At 33.4% G+C, this 20,104-nt stretch overlaps 2 protein-coding genes across 2 annotated transcripts; one reads left to right on the plus strand and one right to left on the minus strand.

The window, feature by feature from the left end:
• The first annotated feature begins 7,919 nt into the window (after positions 1–7,919).
• Positions 7,920–8,733, plus strand: LOC112526970 (peamaclein). The gene is made up of 2 exons (XM_025137427.1): positions 7,920–8,029; positions 8,461–8,733. The coding sequence occupies exons 1-2, from the start codon at positions 7,945–7,947 to the stop codon at positions 8,643–8,645; spliced, it is 270 nt and encodes an 89-aa protein (XP_024993195.1). The 5' UTR covers positions 7,920–7,944; the 3' UTR covers positions 8,646–8,733.
• A 6,234-nt stretch (positions 8,734–14,967) lies between these two features.
• LOC112526421 (putative pumilio homolog 8, chloroplastic) lies at positions 14,968–18,704 on the minus strand. Its single transcript, XM_025136704.1, has 5 exons — positions 17,683–18,704; positions 17,434–17,596; positions 15,455–15,618; positions 15,115–15,373; positions 14,968–15,054 (listed from the first exon to the last, which is right to left on the minus strand). The coding sequence occupies exons 1-5, from the start codon at positions 18,702–18,704 to the stop codon at positions 14,968–14,970; spliced, it is 1,695 nt and encodes a 564-aa protein (XP_024992472.1).
• Positions 18,705–20,104: the final 1,400 nt, after the last annotated feature.

Here is a 20,104-nt window from a genome sequence, read left to right on the forward strand (position 1 = left end):
CCCAGCAATATCTTTTCTTATATTTGCTAATCTTTGTGTGTATCTTAAGATTGTTTAGATAGGTTTCTCACAACTTATCTTTCCGCAAACAATCTTGTAAAATCTGTATTGATCTTCTTTATCAATATATATTTTAAATTAGAAAATTGTGTTTGTATTCATCCCCCCCCCCTTCTACAAACTGTTTAGTATTCTTGTAGACCCTTTTGGGACCAACATGCCTTTATCCTTTGGGTTGCCATGAAGCAGCATCTTAGGACGCATGATAAGATTTACTTTTGGGAATCTTATCTTAATCTGTCATGTGGGTTTTATCATAATGGACTTGATTCTCAGCAACATCTTTTCTTTGAGCGCCTGTCCCCCGATAAGGTTTTGAAATGGGCTTAAACCCAAGTTGAACTTTTCCGTTGTCCTGGACAACTGGACTAACAACATTAGAGAATTCCATCAAGCCACCAAAGGCAAGACCGTTTGGTCCATTACTCGCAGATTAGTGCTTGTTGGGACCATATACCACCTTTGGCAGGAGAGAGATTATTGCATTTTCAAAAAGAAGAGGGGATCCTATAATATGGTGGTCAAGACCATCTCTGATGATGTTCAGTCTAGGCTTCTTAGACTGACCCTTAAGCCTTCTCTGAATATTGTACGGGCTCGGCTTGTTTGGAACCTTCCCTAGCGGTTGGTCTTTCTCTTCTTTTTTCTCTTCTCTCTTTCTCCTTCTCTACTGTTGTGAGTTTTGCTTCTTTCTAGTGGTTGCTTTGGTTTAACTTGCCCCTGAGTATTGACCTTGGTTTTTTGTTCTGTCTTTCTTAAAAATGAATTGTTTTAATAATTTTCTCTTGATTGGAGGGGCCTTCCCCTCTATATAAAAAAACTTAATTTTTTGAAAAGATTGTTGTTCAAACTTATTCATTTACCCAAATTAGCATTTTTCCAAGATATAAAATGAGATTGTTTGCAATTTTTATCTTATCAATAGTAGAGTAAACTGCATTTTTGTTCCCTTTGGTTTGTTGTTTTTCGGATTAGGTCCCTAGATTTTTTTTTCATTTCATGTGGTATGCAAATTTGCTCGGTTTTGGTCTTAGAGGCTAACAAAGGTTTAAAAATACATTAAATCAAGAGTATTTTTGTCATTTTAGTAGTTTCTATTAAAAAAATTAGCCCAACCTTATCCTGTTCTTTTGTGGGAATCATTTGATAGCATCTCTAAACCCAAAACAAACCCTAATCTTTACTCTCCTCTTTTTCTCAAATGATGTATGTCACACCACCATTCTCTGTCACTGTCCATGATGACTTCCTTCCTCTCTTAACCCCTCTCGATCTGTCACTTCACCTCAACGAATAATAGGAACACAAGTATAATGAGAATCGTTGGCAAACCACGAAGCACCACTACTCCCATCCACTATGAACTACTGAATCTTCGGTCACCATCATGTCTGCACTTCAGATTTGCTACTGTTGTAAATCATCGGCACCACTTTGTCCTGAATCTTTCACTACCAATCGGAACCCCTTTGTATTATTTTGGTAGTTTTGAATTAAAATTTTAATGCAAAGACATTTTAGGTATTTTAAAACTCTCTTCTCTCCTCTATTCTCTTTTCGCCCCCCGTCCTCCGGCCACCGTCCTCCGGTGATACCACAGTGGTATCACAATGCATCTTATATGTGCTTGAGTATCACACTGAGGTCGTTTGTGTAGTCGATCGGAGATGCAACACAGTGGTATCATAATGCATCGTATATGTGCTTGGGTATCACACTGTGTCTTTTGTTTAATAGAGTCAATATTTTTAGGTATCACAATGGTATCATTGGAGGACGGTGGCCGGAGGCCGGAGGAGGGGGGACGGAGAGAGAAGAGAGGAGAGATGAGATAGAAGAGAAAATACCTAAAATATCATTGCATTAAAAATTTAATTCAAAATTACCAAAATTATAAATTTCTTAATTTATCTATTGATTTGTGGTTGAGATTGAATCACACGGCTACCACAAATTAGTCAGTTCTCCCTTGAATGGGGCCCCTATATAAGGAATCAATCATTTGAAAACTTCAACCTTTGTAAGATCTATTCTAAACCACATATTTTAATTAATTTATTGTATTTATTTAATTAGCTATAAAGGGTATTTGTATAATTTGACATATATTTAAATTGCAACTAATTAAAACATTTAATTTATTTTACACTTTTATAAATTTATCTAATCACATAACTCACAGTTTCACAAACTCATATACGTCATAGACTTCCGATTACTCTTCTAAGTTATATTTCGAATATTTAATCAAAGACTATTTTTATATTTTTCTTCTTCTAATATTAGTGTAAACTTTTTAATATCATTATCTAGTTGAATAATATATAGAAAACATATATATATGTATTACACATATATGTCATTAATAGAATTATATATATATATATATATATATGCATAATGTGTGTGTGTTTGTATATATATATACAATTCTATTTATGACATACAAATTTGCAGTCTTATGTCACGTCTTGGAAAACACATCGTTGTCGCCATGGCTTTTAAGGTTTGAGGCTTGACCTCGCTGCCACGCCTCACGCTATTTTGAACCTTGGTTTTTACACTAAAATCACGTGTAAAATCACATATGATTCATGCAATTAAGTCACGACCAAGACATAATTCTAAATAACTCGTTATAGCGTGTTATGGCATCAAGGCTTGGGTTCGCCACATTAACCCCTATGGCTAGATTCTAAGGCTTGGCTCCATTGTGACACATTATGGCGCGTTACGAATATTATGGCGTGTTACAACACATTATCTTGTAAGATGTGAATGTTTTTAATATATAATTTGAGGGATAAATGATAATCATACACGAGACTTAAGAATTAAATAAATATAAAAGGAAAACTTAACAAAAGAACGCAAGCAAGCAAGAAGGAAGGCTTTTAAGATGGAAAGCCCCTATTGAGTAAGATTGCTCGCTAGTAGCCATCCCTCGTGAGAGCTCTCTATTTGACTAACGTACTCCTTTCCCCCATACCTTAATTGAGAATGATCAAAACTAAAAGCCTAACACGAAGAGTCTAACACGAACTCTTTGAAATTGATGAAAGTAGTGAGTTGAGATGCAAAAGATTTAATCCCGATTTTGCATCCTGATATAATTTTTTATAAGTTTTATATATTTGGTATCAATTACTCTTGTTTCTTTTTTAGTTTTATTATTATTCAAAATACTAACACATACGTGTGTGTATGTATATATGTGTGTATATATATATATATATATATATATATATATGGTATATTTCAAATGCAACCAATACAACCCCAGTAATTGAGATATCTATGGCAATGATGAGAGTTCATTTATTATGATTTGAATATTTTTAAAAGATGACTAGAGTTCATTAATTATGATCAATACTTTATATTAGGAAACAATCAGAATTTTTATGAAATCACATATTTATCAAATTAAATGGACGGTTGAGATTGAGTTGTATTGGTTATACATATGTAAAAGGTTGCATAATAACTCACTTCTCTCTCTCTCTCTCTCTCTCTCTCTCTCTCTCTCTATATATATATATATATATATATATATATATATATATTGCCGCCTTAGGACACGCCTTGAAAATGTTGTGGCCTCGCCATAACTCGTAAGGCTTGTAGCTTGACCTCGTCGCCATATTACGCCTCACGTCATTTAGAACCTTCACCTTAGGTCGCCCGCTCACCTTTGTGTTGACCATATTTCGTAATCGCATGTAAAATTGTTGGTAATTTTAGTGTCATCAACCATTTGGTGTAATAGTGATTTACTTGAGATCGATTAAAGTGACAAGACAAACATAAGTGAGTTAGGAGCTGCGGAGTGCACACTTATAAATGTTTCCCCTATCATCTTAGAACGACATAAGGCGGGATCAAGAGGGTCGCCCCCTCCCCTGCGGGGTTTAAGGGGCACAACTTTTTAGAAGACTTAGAAATGAGATCAGGGTTGACCTTAAAAGCAATAAACCAAGACTTAGGAAGTTCTCTAGTTTCGAGATGATCTGGACGAATTTCAGAAGGTTGGAAACATTCTTGAAATTGTTTCCGAAGTTAATAGAAAACTGACTAAGTATGAAATATGGGCCGAGCAATAAGACTTAAGGTCTGTGCAATTAGACTTACGATATGTGTAACTAGACTTATACTCAGTAAAATTAGAGTTCAGGTACAATTATAACCGTTCTCTAATTTTATCCATTAACGGTTATAACTGTACTTAACCACCCATAATTGTCGATCTCTCAAATGAATATGTAAACAATAATTTGGGTATATATAAGGACTCGATCTCACACCCTTTGAGATAGAGAGTTTCTCTTGGATTATCCCAATACAAAATCTGTGATATCCAAGGCTATAAGGGACGAATTATTGTATTTGGAAAGTGAACTTTCACAATCCAACGAGATTATCCGGTCCTTGTGTCGTCTCCGAACCCCTATTCCTAACAAAAATCACATGTGATTTGACTGTTTTCTTGTTCTATTATTTTGACCATGTTCTCGTTTGATCCTCTCTCTCTCTCTCTCTCTCTCTCTATATATATATATATATATATGGAACATTGAAATATTACGAATCATATAAACCAATCTTAACCATCAATCTAGCCTGATGAATATCTGGTTCCGTAAATATCTCGATTGTTTCATAATAAGTGAACTCTATTATTATCGATGATTATTTTTTATATATGTATAAATTATGATCCAACATAAAATGTAAAAATAAATGAATAAATAAAATAGAAAAACGTAATGTCAAGGCCAAGAAAAAGAATTTTACTTGGTGTAACCATTTTTCTAAACCACAAAACCTATCTTACGGAATCATCTTCATCTTTCCTTTACGAAAACATAAAATTCCTAAAATTTTAATTTTATCTTTTCTATTAAATAATATATTTATAACTTTATAATAATAATATGAATTACATGGTTTTAGTCTAATGAGTAAGCATCTACAGGTAAGAGTCATCACCCTCAATTACCTTATCGGGTAATATTTTCGTCAATTAAAATGGATTGTTAGTAAACGTTTGTTTTTTACTGGGTAAGAGTTTTCTTCTTCACTTATTGGATAAGATTCGTGGTCATTGCTATGTCTTTTACCGAATAAGATTATCCATTACTGTCTTCCTTACCCAATAAGGTAAGGAGCCGTTTATCAAACATTTACACGGTAATCGTTTATCGGTGAAATTCAACACTATCACCTACTAACTGATTAAGATTTTAGTTCATCAAAACGACATCGTATGTAACAATTTAAAACAATATAATAATATGAAAGAACAATTTAAAGGAAGTGTTCATTATGAGGTTTCAAATCAAATATTTTATCAAGGATTTATGTATTTTGATTTGAAAATTTTAAGATTTCTTTGATTTATTAAACATTAGTTCACTAATGAAACCGAAGACGCGTCAAATCGTGAGTTACTAGAACGGAAAAAAAGTAGGGGACGATGGAACAAGTCACATGATCATTCTTTACATCCTGAACGTGTCGACATTTTATCATTTTTTTTTTAAATACAGATGTATAATATATATAACTTTTAGTATAAATTATATTCTAGAATCAAATGTTTATTAGGCTTATTGGTCTATCTGGTTTATTCGCACAGTTCATTTTGGTTGTTTACTTACGGCTTATTTGCATAGAACATGGTTTAATCGCACTGATATAAATGGTTTGTTGTCCCCATTCAGTCACAAAAATGACAGCCCTACCTCTTATTTAAAGCACCACCTCTTTTTCATATGAGACATCTCATTTTCAGCCTCTTTATGATTTTTTGTTTTGATATTCAAATAATTAATATTGGGGCGTAAATCGGTCATTTATGTTATTCAGACTGTTGGTTCAGATAAAAAAAAAACAACAACACTCATTTAACCAGACATCCAAATTTATCCGGACAGACAAATTTATCCATACAGGATTAATAAAAAAATTAATAAACAACCCCTTATTTATAACAAATGTTACATAAATGGTCCCTCAACTCTTTCTCGTTTTACAGTTTTGTCATTTAGTTTGGAAATTACATTTATGATCTCACAATTGCATAATTACATATAAGGTAAAAACTAATGTTATAAACATTGTGACATATTTTTTGTTTTAGCATAGTTTTTCAGGCATATAACGATATTCTTTGCAAATTTCTAGAATAAGTTTATCACGATAAATGTGTTGGCTGCACATTTTTCCATATATTTGGTAGAGAACTCTATAGAGTGTAGGGATGGGACATAGAGGTCAGCTGTGTATGTATGGTAAGCGTATATCTCACATGATACTGTAACAACAGATAAACCCAGATAATCTTGAAGAAAATAACTGTGTTTTATCTTTATTACAAGAATAATGATGAGGAATAAATCTTGAACAAGAAAAAATTCCTTCGATGTTTTTTATATCCCAAAAGACAGTTTTTCAAAAAAGAGAAACAACTCTCGGTTTAAAAGTAAGTAGATGAAATATAAAGAGATTGAATTCATAACGTTCTAAATTTAATTAAAAAGAATCAGTAACAATTTAATTTGAAATGAATTCAACTCTTACTGCATCCTGATACTCCAAATTAATTGTCTTTCATTTTTTTCAACAGTCATCCACAATAATAATATTGATGAATAATATCAATCAGATGACAGTAACAGAGGTTTGTGAAAATTTGAATTTTATAGTCTCGTTATTACAAAACAGTACATGCTAGTGACTGGTAAGAGCATCTCTGATAGTTTCTCTAAAATGGAAAAAAAATGAGTTTTTGTTCTCTAAAATGCTCCAACAGCTTTGCTGTCTTGTTCTCAGAAATAGAGAATCATAGGAAAAAAAAAAACTCTAAATACAGAGATTCTCTAAAACTTAATGTTGGGAGAGAGAAATTATTATTTTATTCAATTTCATCAATCAGATTGAGTTATTATTTTTTAATTATAAAAAGTTTCTCTAAAAATGTATTTGTATGATAAATTAGAGAATATTAGAAGGATACTCGTGCAATGCATCGAGACACATCTTGATTTCAGTGTTTCATTTTATTCATTTTTTATGTCTATATAATACGGTTTTATATGGTTTTGAGAAAGCGATAATGTGCTTATTTTTGAATAAAATATAAATTTAAAAATATCATAAAATTTTGAAAAAAAGTATCGATATCAATATCAAATTAATTTTTTTAAAAATTCTTATGTTTTGGTGTAATTTTCTTAATTCAATTTTTTAATTATAATTTAATTTAGGTTTAGTAAGAAAGAAATTTAATTTAAGTTTAATAACATATTTTTTTTATAAAGATAATAACTAAGTATTCTGTTAGAACTCAATGATTATCCTAATTACATTTTAGATTTTTTATATTTAAAATGAGATATTTATCAAATATTTGATTATGTTTATCTGCAGTTAGTTACACGAATTCAAATATGAAGTTTTAATAAGTTGTACTTATGCACAGTTTACTTGTAATCTTAAATTTTAAGTAATATGCATCAATAAACAGTACTTCGTGAATAAAAAATGGTTTTTAAGAGTTTTTGTCAAATCCTTTATAATATAGTATAGATTAATTTATGTTAAAATCTTTAAAATAGAGAATCTGTTGAAGATGAACATAATTTTTTTTAGAAATTTCATATTTTAGTTATATATTTGAGAAAAATTATAGAAAATCTGTTAAATTGAGGGATGACATATATAAATCATAAAACAAAAGGATCAAAATTACAGATTGAGATAATTGAGGGACTATTTTTGTAATTTATCTAAATTATTTTACCTACCTTTGAGCCCTATAAAAACATCCCCTTCTCGCACCAAATTCCCCCAAACACAATTCACAAATTTTCTATAAAAGAAATGAAGCCAATTGTAGCAACGTTCGTGCTTATCGCACTTGTACTCTTCAGTTCTTCTCTCTTTCATTCCACCATGGCTGCTTCAAGTAAGTTTTTAAGGGACCGTTTACCAAACACTTATCCGATAAGTATTTATCGGTAAAATTTAATATTATCATATCATTTACTTACCTGGTAAGATTTTAGTCCAACAAAACGGCATCATATACAACAGTTTATCTGGTAAGCACTTACCAGGGTAAGATTCATCGCCCTCACTTACCATATTCATCCGATAAGGTAATTTGATTTTTGTAAGCGCTTACCCCAAATAAGCGTTTGATAAACGGCCCATAAATCTAATTTACAAACTCTAAGGAAATTTATGACAACTATATGTTATGTTGGATTTGTGAATTTTTGATTTGATGATAAGGGTATGTTTGTCATTTTTTATTTGATGATGTTTGATCGTGGCTTTGTACGTTGGGTTATGTTATTTGCGAGTAATGGGTATCTATACAAATATTTGTGATAGGTTTCTGTGACTCGAAGTGTGCGGTGAGGTGCTCGAAGGCAGGGGCAAAAGATAGATGCTTGAAGTATTGTGGTATATGTTGCAAAGCTTGTCATTGCGTACCTTCTGGGACGTATGGAAATAAGGACGAATGCCCTTGTTACAGGGACAAGAAGAATTCTAAGGGCAAACCGAAATGCCCTTAAAAATCCGTTGTTGTTCAATAAATATTTGAAAATGTCATGATCGAGATATACAAATAAAGAATAAGTTGTTTTACGTTAATTTTGTGTTTAAAAAAACATTATATCTTATCAATTTTAATATGTTCTTATTTTGCATAGTTAACACTATATAAATGGTTAAAAAATGACTGAAACTATATGTGTGTGTGTGTAAATACGTATGAATCTGCATATAGAGACAGATCCTATTAAAAACCTATTTTTCATTAGAAATCGAGGGATTGGCCAAAACACGACACATGATATCATCATGAATGTGTGATTCATGATGAATAACACGTTCATATTCATCATGAATGTGTGATTCATGATGAATAATATGTTCATATTCATCATGAAGGTGTTATTCATGATGAATATGCAATCTGAAGAGGAATATGTGATGTGTTGTAGACATTCTCATACTAATTAATATTAGATTCTAGATGGAACTTGTATATGTATAACCATAGGTTCATTTGAAAAGTGGTGTAAGTATTTGAGAAGTAGAAAAGTATAACTAGCCCTTCATCTGATCAAAATTTGTGGCTTTGACTGTGAAGTATCGGATAATTCCTACCATAGTATGTAGAAGATAGAGGAATAGGTTTATAACTTTTACAAATATATCGCAAAACAAGTGCATACGTGAACCGGTGTGATTACATATAAACTATATGTTCATATGTGAACCGGTGTAATTTATATATGAACTATATGTTCATATATGAACCGATGTAATTCACATATGAACTATATGTTCATATATGAACCGGTGTAATTCACATATGAACTATTTAACTGATTCAAATATGAACTAATTAACTAAATTCACATATGAACTATTTAACTGATTCAAATATGAACAAATTAATTAATTGACATATGAACCCGTGTGATTCACATGTAAGCTAATTAACTAATCACATATGAATTATGGATTCACATATGCACTTGTTTGCCGCCTGTTTGTAAAAGTTAGGAAACTACTCCTTTATTTTTCGTTTGACCAGTCAAAGCTACAAATCTTGACTAGTCAAAGACGCAATTCTTGACCAATCTTGGCCCGTATGAAGGGCTAGCACCACTTCTTAATTCTCAAATATATACCACTTCTCAAATGAACATCTTCCTATATGTAACATGAAATATCATGTGAGAATAAGAGTTAAAGTGAGAATCATAAGAAAGGATATGGACAATTGATCACTTTTAATCTTACCCCCACCCCATTAATTGTGCTTGATACGATTAGGATTGATCTAAGGTTGAACACCCTTCTTACCCTTCTCACCCTTCTCACCATAACCTCCATTCTTATCGAAACCAAACTTTCTCTCTCTCTCTAAATATAAAAGAGAACCTATATTTGGGTCGGGTTCCGGTGAGAATAAGAGTTAAAGTGATAAGCGTAAAAAAGTTTCTATACCCTTGGATGCACATTCTGATGATATGCACTAAGATGCACCAGATCAATTTCCCCATCAAGTACGATTCATGGCTGAGTTTGAGATTAAAGGTGATCAAGGGCCAGATTTCTTCTTACACTTCTCATCTTAACTCTACTTATCACACGATCCTTTCTCTGTGTGTGTGTGTATATATATATATATATATATATAGGGACCTAATTAAATGAGAACTAATTAGTTTGTGGTAACTGTGAGATACAATGTGAGCCAATCATTTAAATAATTAATATTATCTTAAAATTAAAACAAAAGGGTAAGTTAGTAATTTGGGTTGATTCAATTTATTATAATTAGTTTAATATTCTAATTTACTTTAATTAGCTTAGTTACTTTATTATTATTATTATTATTATTATTATTATATATATATATATATATATATATATATATATATACATACACACAAACACACACACGGACACACATGAACTAAAATCTGGTGGCCTCCTTCGGCAAGTGATGACCTCCTCTGGTCATCGTGTCCGACCAAGACGTCGTTTCCGACGACAATCTCCCTTTTTCCATCTCCGCTACTGACCACCATCTACATCTACATACCTATATACAACATAGGTATCATAGTGATACCACAATTGGTATCACAAATGGTACCACAATTGGTATCACAATAGCACCAAAGTTGGTATCATAGTGGTCTCAAAGTTTACTTGGTGTGTTTTAGATATATCATTGTATGTTGGGTATCCTATTGTGTATCTTGGTGTATTTTGGGTATCACATGGTGTTCGCCGAAATAAGGTTTACTGGAGGCCGGAAGTAGGAGAGAGAGACAGAGGAGAGATAAAAAAAATTAATACCTAAAATGCCTTTCATTAAAAATTTAAGTTAAATTACCAAAAAAACCAGTTTCCTAATTTATCCGTTGATTTGTGGTTGAGATTGAATCTCACAGTTATCACAAACTAACCAGTTCTTCGTTGAATTGATCTCTCTCTAACAGAAACGATTAAACTATCTTTGAAAAAACGTGTTAAACAACAAAGATGTTAAGGAATCTCAACACGAAATGCAAAATGAAATTTTTAATGGAAGAATATTTGTTGTAAGCATATTGATCACATGATTGAGCTAAGAAACTTAAATAATTAAATTACTTGATCGATCATTTGAGATTTATTTCACTACCACTATTACAACAAGAAGTCGAAGTATCATGTGAGAAAAAGAGTTAAAGGTGAGAAGTGTAAGAAGCAATCTATATTTTTTATCTTTAATCTCAAACCCACCTATGAATTACATTTTGATACGGGGATTGATTCACTGCATCTCGATGCATCTCATTTTAATGTGTATCCAAGTGTGAAGTCGCTTTTTACCCTTTTCATCTTAACCCTACTTTTCACCATAACTCAACCCTAATGTCACAACAATTATTCATGATTAAGAGTGATCATCGAAGATTCTATGGTGTAATTTGAGTTGATCTTGTAAATTTGATTGGTTATTTATGAATATAAATGCTAAAAACTGAAATGCGATAAATTCAAATTAAAAAATTTATGAACGATATTCAACTAAATCAAACAAATCTAGTATATTGCATTTAGAAGTAGGATCTCGAAAGTAAGATATATGAAGACATTTTCTGAACCTCAAAAAGTAGAAAGACAGTTTCTGAATGGACCCCTTGGAAAAGGTTGAACAAGAAGGGCCGGTAGAGACCACAAAACCAACGAGACCTACTAAAAACGTGTCCAGACCATCACAATTTTTTGTTTCTTAACTTGTCCTTGATAGGTGCAACTCCTAGCTCTATTCGAAAAGCCTCGTTACCAATCCAACATGATCTAGTAGCAAGTCCTCCCCAAATTCTCATTTCTGCAACTTCTATTCTTCTGTCATGTGTTTTCTTTACTGACTAACACTCCAACCCATACAACATACAACATAGTTGGTCTGATGACCACCCTGTAAAAGAATTCCTTTAATTCTAATGGGATTTTCTCGTCACACAACACTCCTGTAGCCACCATCCACTTTAACCATCTTGCCTTTATACGATCATAACCTGGTTCTCATCCTCCTTACCCCTTTGAATTATGGATCCCATATAGTTGAAATTGTCCTTTAGGGCTACCATTTGCTCCCATATGTTGACTTCTACCCCTCTTCATATCCCTTGTTGAAATTACACCTAAGGTATTCGGTCTTTGATCGGCTAATGCATAAACCGTTTGTTGCTAAAGGCTCCCTCTACTGCTCCAACCTACAATTCACATCTCTCTTTGTTTCTACTACCAAGCTATGTTGTCAGTAGATAACATACACCAAAGAATACTCTCGTAGATCTTGTGGCATAACTCATCCAAAATCACCGCAAACAGGAATGATGTTAACACCAATCCCTAGCGTAGCCCTATCACTACTGAAAAGCATCTCGTCACCTTATAGAGATCCTTATATGCATTGTTGTCAAGGAAGTATATTTTCATATATTCTAGGAAAAAATATTAAACCAAGGACGTATAACTGTCTGAGCCACCATTGTCATCATCATCATCATCATCGTCATCATTATTATTTTTGTTGTGTCGATCATCCCGTTTTTAATTGAATTGGTAACAACTTGTACAATTAGAAGACACGCTTTTCACCAACATGTTGATCATCTCAGCGACCAAGAGGTGAAGATGTTTCAACAACGAATACTATTAAGGACCAACAAGCACGCATATTGTGACACCTGCATTATCCCCACTCCATGGTGTCGATAAACATTAATCAACCAAATCCTAACAAGCTTATTATTGTTCGTTGAACCCTCCTCCAACTAGGATTAAAACAAACAGACCATGACGTATAGGTGCCTATATTGATGACAATGGCGGAGACAATAGGGGGCGCGCCCCCGGGGGCCGGTGGTGCTTGGCCCCCATCTCTTTCTCTTAATATCATTATACATAAAATTCATCCTATAATTTTGGTTGTCCTGATAGCTAAAAGCTATATAAATGAAGGTTCTTACTAAAAAGACATAGTATACAATAATTTACCGGGTAAGCGCTTACCGTGGTAAGCGCTTACCGTGGTAAGAGTTGTCGTCCTCACTTACCGGTTAAGACTTTTGATCATTGTCTCGCTCTTACCGGGTAAGATTCTTGGTCCTTACTATATTCATCCGATGAGGTAATGTTACCTGGTAAATGCTTACCCGAATAAGCGTTTGGTAAACGACCCCTTAGAATGCTTTATAAATCAAGGTTTTTATTATTACTTTTGGGACTATACATTCATAAGGTAATTTTTTGTTTATTTATCAATGTCTATAATATAAATATTTATATTGACCTCATTTATGTTATGTGTATATTTTAGTGAAAGTAATGTGTCATTTAATGATAAAAAAATATGTTTTGAGTTTCAATGAATACCATGATATAAAATATTTATCTGTAATTTATTTTGGGATTCAATTCAAAATATTCATGATTTTCTTTTCGGTTTTTTATATGCAGATCTGTCAAAATATTTAGTAATTCAGTTATCTTAACTTAATAAGTTTCCTCTCAAAGACTCACACGATTTACGACTACCAATATTATTCACATCTTCTTTAAATGTCTTTAATTGGCAAGTTTATTTCGTTTGACATCTTCTAGCTCCCTTTAAATCAGATTTTTGGCTCCGTCCTTCATTGTTGAGATACCGCATCATCCACAATCAACTATTGTGTTAAGTTTTTATAATTCTCTGGATGCGGGTATCCGTTGACTCGACTCGAATGAAACAATACCTTAATATATGTGATAGAAGTAAGTTGATAGGATCTATTGAGATAAATTGTAATTCGTGCTTCAGGAAACTACGGGTTGTTTACCAACAATTTGAGTAAGAGGATGTTTATCAAACGTTTATTCGATAAGAGTCATCACATTCACTTACTTTATCAGGTAATATTTTTGACCATCAAAATAGATTGTTTGTAAGCATGTTTTACCCCGCAAGACTTTTAATAGGTAAGCGTCTTGTCCCTCTAAAGGCACGTGACATATAATAAGATTCTCGGTCTTTGTCATACTTATTTGATAAGGTAAGTGACACCTGATAAACACTTACACGATAAATGTTTGATAAATGGCATGTAAGAATAGTCTCGAGTAAATATGCATAAGGTCTGAACCTTTCAAGACTTTTACTACTTTTTAAGTAGGCAAAAAACAGTTAGGGTTGTTTGTTTACCTCTTAATAGTTCCAATAAGAGGCAACCTCTGAATCGTTAAGAGGTGTATCTTCTTTAACAAAAAAAATCTGCATCTTAATGATTCTAAAATCCTCTGAATGATTTTGTATCATGGATCTCCCTTAACCATTAAGWGCCCTAATTTCATTGTACACAATTACCAAACAATTATATTTCATTTTGCACTATATCATGAGAGCCTCTTAATCATTCTGACCACTAAGATTTTTCGGACTTTTTACACATCTTCATACAAAATAAAACAATATCTACTACTATTCATACATGCATATACAAGAAACAGGAGAGAAGTATATTTTAGAACAGAAAAAAGAACCACTGTGAAACCAAAAGGGCATATTGTGTACAAAAATTCAAGACAGTTGCAGTCACATAATATTATTCACTAAACTTATCCCAAAACTTGAAAGCCAAATAGATCCTTTACTACACATACAAAAACCACAACATGCCATAAAGCACAAACTCACACACACACATATATATGTAATAACTAAAACTTAACTTTGTGACACAACTTGAGAAGAAACAACAGAGCTATTCACATACAACTTGATCTTCAGTCTATATGTGCATGATCCTCCTCTTTTCAATCTTTTCCAGTATCTTTTTACCATACAAATTGCTTTGCATTGCCGTTACGTTTCTTGAAATCAGCTTCCGCAGACACTCGTGTGCAAACCCCTGTGCACAAAGTCTGTTAAGAAATTTAAAAACCAACGGTAAAGTATGTAGATCAAAGGCGTTAAAAACTAACCTTTGAAACCTTTAGTGCAGACTGGATGACGAAATTCCCATATGGATCTACGAGAAGCAATGAGGGATTTGGGCTTCCAACCAACTCAAGAATGATGTTTGTGGATATTTCTGGTCCCGATTCAATCAAACATTTCTCCACAACATTACTAGCGTATTTGTTTCGTGAAAGAGATGCAAAATTGCCTTGAAGTTGTCTCACAAGCAGTTGGGTTAAGTCTGGTAACTTTAGTCCCACCATGTGTTGCAGCACATAGTTGCTTCACAATCACAAAAATCAAAGTTAGTTCTTTTGCCACCATGAACGATGGCAAGAGGAAGAAAGGTTATGAGATGCAAACCCGAAAGGATCTTCTGCTATGTGAATTGCATTGGCCATGATCTCAGCAATCAGACGGTTTCTTGCTTTGCCACGAGAATGCTCCACACATGCCTGCAGTACACAGCAGCCGCTTCTATCTGTTGCAACTTTGAAGCAATTATCCGCAATTTCATCCAGAATAAGCTGCCAGATCCAACATCAATGCTCAAAATTATTGACCCCATAACCATTAGTAACGGTGAAAAGTATAAATTTACTGAGCTTTTAACAAAGATCCTTTCCTCTCGCTTGGTCGAAGAAGTTGCTCAAAAGATGGTATTTTGAAAGAAAAAATGGAAGCAATATAAAACTTATACTACACTAGATATAAACCCTTTGTGCATTGTAGCAGATCACAAGAAAAGATTATCATAAACAGTCAAACAAATGAAAGCTGAAAATTAAGAAATTTATAGATGCAAACTTGAATCAAGAAAGCACAAAAAAAAACAACAAATAAAGTTAACAACAAATTAAAAACAAGAACAACAAGGGTGGTCAGGTTCAAATCCAAGGAGGATCAAAAATCCTCTTATGGCCATGGAGGTTTAAATGCGGTGACTTTGGGCTACCTGCAAAGCAGGTGGTCGCCCTGGGATTAGTCAGCTTGCATAGCTGGTTGGATATTCAAGTTAATCAAAAAAAATTAAAATTAAAAACAAGACCTTCATAAACAAATTATATAATTAAAAAAAGAGCATGCGAATATTTTAGCATTGATTTTTAAGTTTAAGGGGTGAAATAAATAAATAAAATAGTAAACTCTAATAGGTTCATGAAATAATTTGTTCTTTTTCAAGTACTGAAACATTTGTTTTGAAAGTTCAATTGTTTTTATGGTGATGTTCTAAGTTTAACAACTAAAAAGAAGCTGAAGTAAAGTTCCATTGGTTTTTATGCATCTTTATTTTCATCGGTTCTTCATCAAGGAGAAAGTCAATTATGAGGAAGACAGACGTTTTAGATTATACAAATGGCAATCCTATACGATGAGATCGAGGGACCTAACAATATGAAGCATTTTGAAACTACGAGTTTATGTAAACGCAATCGAGTAGACATCTACAACCACTTAATATATATGTTGATCTAATGTGAAGTATATAACAATCTAGGCAACAGTTAAGATCACCACCAATGTTCACTCATTGTGTGTGTATTTATGTGAGGAGGGTATAACACTCGAATTCAGTAAGCTTTTTTGGTTTCAAATAAACACTTTTTGTAGTTGATTCCATAGGCAAAAAATCAAGATTGTATTCAAGAACAAACTATTTGTTCGTGTATCAAAGACACGAGTCATAAGCATAGATTAGGATCATGAGGTGGTGCCCAAAGTGAGTCTCGAGTTTGATAAGAGAAATGTAAAGTGGCCCGTATGAACTATGACAGCGTGGATAATGTTCTGATACAAGTAATATGCATCAAAGATTTGTGAATCATCGGGAGTTTAAGAATTAAGCAACAGAAACCATCATTAAGAACTTCATTTTGAAAAATGCATTGTACCCCATGAAAATGTATTACATATGGACACATTCTCATTCACAAATTACATAAATACTGAATTCTCAAAAGGTATTTATTCCCAACTATGGACACATTGTACCCCATGAAAATGTATTACATATGATCAATGCTGAAAGTTAGCAAGCTTCCTAGCTTAATGATAACAGATAATAATGTATGCACAGATTGGTAGTTCCCATAACTTCCTCAATATATATCCAAAAGGTCCTGAAAATATGGCGGAATTATGATATCAAAAGTTCCACCCTGTGAGGTGTGTTTTTCAAGATCCTATGAAAGAAAACATCTAAGCTCATGGGTGGTCTGAAATCGAGTAACTTGAATCAATCGGTACAATAAGGATGCATCATAGATTGGATGGCAAGCACAAACAGCATTAAAACATGGTGCACATGTAGCTTATAATCATAGAAAAACATCAATGGATACCTGATTGAAATCACTATCAAAATGAAGCAAACAGTACTGAAGAACATGGTGACCATTTGGATCATTGGCCAATTTAGCAGCCCCACAATGTAAAGCCCTGATTACCATCATAATCTGATTTGGGTCTTTCAAGTTCTCCAACAATTTTTGAATTGCCCTTGTCCTATACAACCAAAAACACACACAACACATTATTGTATGATCCTTCACATAAACAACTAAAACCAGTTTAAAGAAGATCAAACATACCCATATGGACTCACGGAGACAAGAATGATCTCAATGGATCCCTCAGTCAACTCACGAAGTATCACTGTCTTCTGATCATCATTACACACAGAAACAAGCTTCTGAATTAAATAATTTCCAAACTGATCCTTCATCAAATCAGCAATTGAGCCCACCACCTCAGATAAAACAAGGTCAATCTCGTCTTTTGTTGGGTTTTCAAACTTGGATTGAAGTATTCTACACCCATTTTGATCCTTGGCCAGAAAATAAACCATTCCCCTTAATTCTTTCAAAGGCAAGAGACTCAAAAACTGTTGATTTTGCAATTTATCTGACATCCCATCACAACTATGATTGTTACTATGGCAAATATTATCCCGAGACATGAAAAAATTCGAGCTGCCAAGAAGAGATTGATCAAGGGTTCCAACAGCAGGGGTTAATGAACAACGATTATGATAGGAATTGAGCTGTTGTGTAGAGTACAATCGTTGCTTGGAGAGCAAGTAAGACCTTTGGTCAAAGTCAAACCGTGGGTCAAACCCAGAAGAACATGAGCCTTGAAGAAATTCTCTGTTATAGCTTATTTGCAGAGGACATGGATAATGCTGATGAGGAGGAAGATGGTCTATCGGAAGGGGGTTAGGATGAGCCACACCGAAATAAGTCCGTTGATAATCGGCGTTTGAAACCCTCAAACTTTCCTCTAAGCTAACGGAACTGCTGTTACTACGAAAAGGGGTAATAATAAAACCCTCGCCGCCGATCGGAGAACCAACGCCGCCGTGTTCGTTGTCGAGAGTGTGCGGCAGGAACGTCCAGCGGTCCCTCTGTGAGAGATTGAGGGAGGATATAGCATTGGACAGGGTCTGATCAACGTCAATCGACGACGGAAGATTAACAGGCATCAGGTGGGTATCGTTCAAAACCGCCGGAGATAACAACCCGTACGGAAATCCGTTAGGCAAATGCTGGTGCGGCGGCGGTGGTGGTGGCGATTGATTCATGTGGGTGTTTCTTTGATGATGATGCTCCTCCATTGGCACACAAATGGGCCAAAAACAAGCAGATTTCAGAGAGTAAAACCGAGAGATTCTGAATAATTTGGAGGGGTTTGATGGGGTTTTTATAGATGGGTTCTAATTTCTCGAAAATTTCGAATTTCTTTTATTTTGGAACAAGAAGAAGAATCGTAATGGGGTTATGATTTTTTGATGAGGGATAGATATCAAAAAATATGATATGATTCTTGAATTTAGAGAGAGAGAATGGGAGAGTTGTATGCATGCATTTTATGGAAAGATTTGTTCATGCGTGAAGGTGAAGTTGAACCAATAGGCGGCGTCTGTCACCTAAAAACTGCAACTTCCGGTCCCTTAGCGTGACTGTGCCCTCCCACTCCCCCTTACAAAAATATTAAATAAATAAAATAAAAGTAAAATACAAAGAATGAAATCTATAAATATCTGAGTTACAAGTAGATAATTACGAGAGCTATTAGTTTTAATATATCTCTAATATGTTTATTTCTATCTATATCTCTATCTCTTGTATTTACCGTTATATCCTTTAGACAATGACACATTTATCATATAACACTATGTCTTATGCGGAGTCAAATGAGTGATGGTAGACAATTGTTATCTCGTTAAAACTTTACGCTAAAATAAAAACTTAGTGGGAAAAATAAAAATAAAACGAAGGAAAGAGTACAATGCACCAGTTCTTTTGCATTATATAGACTTATCATTTAATCTAATATTCTCTCATATTTGTACATTAACATAGTTAGGAAAGTAATATGATATATAAACCTTGCCTCACTAAAATCTTACATTAAAGAACATAAACCAGTGGAAAAAATAAAACTTTGGTGAAGGAAAGAGTACAACATACCAATATTACATATATAATAGACTCCTCCTTATGTCTACTACTTCCCTTGATTCGTGTATCAATCTAGGGAATTTGGAAAACATTTGTATTTTAATACTTTTCTACCTGTTTCTCCTGACATCTTACTTGATTCACTTGAATCTAGAGAAGAGTTTGTTATTGTTGTTGCTAATTGTATAGAAACTTGGTGTCCGAGCTCCGATAGCTAGACAAAACCAAGTTTTCCCAAAATCTTTCATCTCAAATTTAGATTTCAAATAGATTATGGTTTCTCTTATTTCATCAAGAGTGTCTATTATGTTCATAACATCGACATATAGAACTATAATTGAAAATATGAAACTCATTTTCTTTATAAATATGCAAGGGCACAGTTCATCGTTCTTATATCCCTTCCCAGTCAAGTATTCACTTAGATGGGTATACCATCCCCGCTTAGATTGTTGTAAGTTATAAGGTGAGATTTTCAATTTTATTGCAAAAGCACTATGTGGTTTAGAGTTTATCCATTGGATAATGTAATGCCATCAAGCATTTTTATTTA

The sequence above is a fragment of the Cynara cardunculus genome (assembly GCF_001531365.2).
Source record: "Cynara cardunculus var. scolymus isolate 2C chromosome LG 14, CcrdV1, whole genome shotgun sequence".
In the NCBI taxonomy this organism is placed as follows: Eukaryota; Viridiplantae; Streptophyta; class Magnoliopsida; order Asterales; family Asteraceae; genus Cynara; species Cynara cardunculus.